The following is a 3,369-nucleotide window of genomic DNA, read 5'->3' as shown; positions in this document are numbered from 1 at the left end:
TTAGTATGAGAAAATGGTTGTCGAATTAAATTATCGTTCCTTAAAATATATTTATTTCTATCTCTTTGTAAATACAAGTTACGAAAAGTAACGTGTGATAGGTGGGTCTTGCATTTATACATAAAACAAAGAATATTAAAAACATTTAACTCCTATATATTGAGTGCTTTCATATCATATAAAAGAGGCTTGGCGTGACCAAAACGGTCCTTGAAATTTATAAGGCGTGCTACATGTTTCTGTTGCCGATAGAGAGGTTTAAGTTTACTTTTAAAAGTGCTACCCCAAGCAATGTTTGCATAACTAATATGGCAATGAATTAGCAAATAATATAACTGAATTAAGGTATGTTTATCTGGAAAGTTTCTTATTTAGTATAAAATGCCTATACTCTTTCGGGTCGTGGGATTGATATAAAATTGGGTCGTGAGATTGATGTTCAGAGAAACAAACAACTTGACGTCACCAAAACGTACGCTATTGCCTTATTTGTTAACTGAAATCACAACTCAAAACACAAATATGAAGCTATGAGACGCATACTAAATCATATTTTATTTCACTTTTTGAAGAAGCAGGTAATATCTTTTATTTTTTATATTTTGTTTCACTTTTTGAAGAAACAGGTAATATCTTTTATTTTTATATTTTATTTCACTTTTTGAAGAAACAGGTAATATCTTTTGTTGTCTTTGACCTAACATAACAAAACTTAGTTATCATACACTTCAAGATAGAAGAGCTGTCTTTTTCAGATAAAGCCTTTGAGACTAGTTTAAGCCGCCAACTCTCTAACAAAAAAGAAAACTTGTTTTCAATATAACTAGAGTATGATCTCCAATTAATAAAATATTTTATGCTGTTTTTTTTCCTTTTTCCTTGAGTAACCACTTTAACTATCCTCTGATGTGTAAAATCTTTTTATAATTAGTTGAACCAGACTGCTTGTACCAAAATTCAAAGAAAATTTTTAGGAATTAAATTTTCTGAATCTCTAGTTTTAACTTTCTTCTTAACCTTAACTTAAGAGCCGTTTTTTCTAAGAATCAGGCAAATTCCTGAAACTGTGGAAGTGACCTCCTCCAAATTGCTTGAATTTTTTATATATTGATCAGAATATAGAGAAAACCTGTTGGGGAAAAAAAAATTTTCAAAAATGTTTCGTTCACTCGGAATCTGGGCTTAAATTTTTGAGATTTTTTAAAAAATTTTTAGAAATTTAGTTTTTGCCACCTTTGAACCCATTTTTTTGGCAAGGCAAAAAGTTGCACATAACTTTTGTAGTTAATATCAGACGTAACCCAAAAGCTCTCTCCAAAAAATATAAAAAAGTTGCGTGACACTGTGCGGTTGGCTAATTATCATAGTTCAAAAGTACAAAATCAATCACTTTTGTCAATTTTTATTCGGAGTTAATTCTAGCGGCGAAGTGTTGCACACAATTTTTCTTTTAGGATTTGAAATTATCAAAGGTACTGAGTCTAAAAATGCAAAGAAAGTTATGTGATACCTAAGGCCTATTAATATATTAAGGCTTGAAATTGGAAAAAAATGTTTTAGTATACTTACAAAATGAACCATTACGGCAGAGGCGCTTAGTTTTGTAAAAATGTAAACATATCCAACTGTCAATACAAAAAGGTCCTAACATAATAATAAAAAAATTTCGTGTGATTTTGTCACACGCATAACATGAATTAAAAACTGAACAAAAATCTAACATCAAGATAACTATATTGCTAATTAAATAAAACATAAATCAAACATTTAAATGTTTTTCCATTTAAAAATTAGTTTTTCATTTATTAATAGAGTCATTTACACACATTATCCACCACATCACACATAATTTCTACTCTGCTGCAGTAAGTTTCTCTAAGAATAATGATATGACTGTATTATAGTCTTCTTCGGATAATGAATAATCGCCACAACCACTGATTAGAAAAGGAGCATTTACTAAACAGATAATTTTATCAGTTTGGTTATTTATCTCCTCGGTAGTAACTGGCCAGCGAAAAGTATTCTTCTCTTGCCCGTTAATCATACAATTAACTTTGATCCCAGTTATAGATACCTAAAAGTATTAGCGCAACATTTAAAATAATATAATAAAGAGTTTATGATTTGTTTAATTTTGCTTACATTCAATAAAACTTGTAAAGTCTTATATAATGCCATTCTGAAATTATTTTTACATTTTATTTATATTCCTTTTATTTTAGAGCACTGTCTTGTAAAACAAAATAAAATCTTGAAACTAATATATACTTTGAATAATATTACCTCCACAATATATCCAATATTCCATTGTTTTTCATATGCAACAGCAACCCAATCATTCACTTTCCATACAAGACAAATTTCTTTTGCTAGATTGGCGATGTCTTCCTCATATTTATTATCATCTTCATTGTCTCCTGCCAGATTAAAGTCATCATTTTCGCCATAAACTTCGTTGTTATCGTTAACCTGACTTTTTTCATTATTTTCTGTTGTCGGTTCTACCAGCTTACCTTTTCTTTTCAGGTTACTAAATCTATAACAATATCAATTGTACATTTTTTTAAACATATGTAAACAAACACACAAAATTATAAATTTCACCTAAATTTTAATTTCATATTTGTAAAAGAACTATTTAACAGTCAGAAACATAATCTAATTTGCAAAAGTTTTGATAGCAACAATGCCTACCTTGAAAATAAAGATCTTATCTCTTGGCTAGTTACATATTGATCAGGCGGAAGTTCTCTCCTCAGCTGCATGTGAACCTGCTCAGGGCTCATTTTATTACCTGATTCTTCTCCACGAATAAAATATTTATACAACAGTTCTTTCTGCTGATTTGAAAATCTAAAAGAACTTCGAACTGGTAATGCCCAACCTTGCAATAGAAAAATGTTCATGCAATGTGGTTTGTCTTTTACGGAAGCACTGTTAGAGGATGAAGAAATTGGCATATTTAGTTGTGAAGTAATTTTCATCTTATGAACAAACGAGTTGCGAACTTTATCCAATGATGTTAATGATTTCGAAACTGTATGAAGACCGGATAGCATGTGTTCTTCTAACTCAGCATCGCTTTCAAATGATAAAGTACAATTCATTTCAGTGCAAAATCTTAATGAATATAATTGCCTGTCACTTCTTTTCTGTTTTTCCTTAAGTGACTTGTTACGCTTAATTGAATTATCTGTTTTGCTATATGGCAACAACTACTTAATCGAGGGTTGAATTTTAAGATTTCCATACTCTTGTTCAATTCCCTCACCGATATTGAAATAACGCTACATCTTCATACTTTTCTCACCAAAATCAAATGAGTGATAGTTGCTAATGTTCTTAATCTTTGGTCCAGTAACTACA

At 30.0% G+C, this 3,369-nt stretch overlaps 1 protein-coding gene across 1 annotated transcript; it reads right to left on the bottom strand.

Annotated features, from left to right (window-relative positions):
• Nucleotides 1–1,790: 1,790 nt before the first annotated feature.
• On the bottom strand, nucleotides 1,791–3,110 carry LOC136083007 (uncharacterized). The gene is made up of 3 exons (XM_065802418.1): nucleotides 2,698–3,110; nucleotides 2,287–2,539; nucleotides 1,791–2,077 (listed from the first exon to the last, which is right to left on the bottom strand). Exons 1-3 carry the CDS (start codon nucleotides 3,108–3,110, stop codon nucleotides 1,853–1,855), a joined length of 891 nt encoding a protein of 296 aa, XP_065658490.1. The 3' UTR covers nucleotides 1,791–1,852.
• Between the last annotated feature and the right edge of the window lie 259 nt (nucleotides 3,111–3,369).

Source organism: Hydra vulgaris, chromosome 08 (assembly GCF_038396675.1).
Source record: "Hydra vulgaris chromosome 08, alternate assembly HydraT2T_AEP".
Taxonomy (NCBI): Eukaryota; Metazoa; Cnidaria; class Hydrozoa; order Anthoathecata; family Hydridae; genus Hydra; species Hydra vulgaris.
The sequence above is the reverse complement of the archived record's forward strand: the minus strand, read 5'-3'. Positions and strand labels throughout refer to the sequence as shown.

What these genes read in the sequence shown, in the direction of transcription:
- LOC136083007 (XM_065802418.1), bottom strand. Translation starts at nt 3,110, where the DNA reads ATGAATTGTACTTTATCATTTGAAAGCGATGCTGAGTTAGAAGAACAC. An exon ending in ATAAGATCTTTATTTTCAAG is followed by an intron (nt 2,540 to 2,697) that starts GTAGGCATTGTT and finishes ATATTGTTATAG; the next exon opens with ATTTAGTAACCTGAAAAGAA. An exon ending in ATATTGGATATATTGTGGAG is followed by an intron (nt 2,078 to 2,286) that starts GTAATATTATTC and finishes TAATACTTTTAG; the next exon opens with GTATCTATAACTGGGATCAA.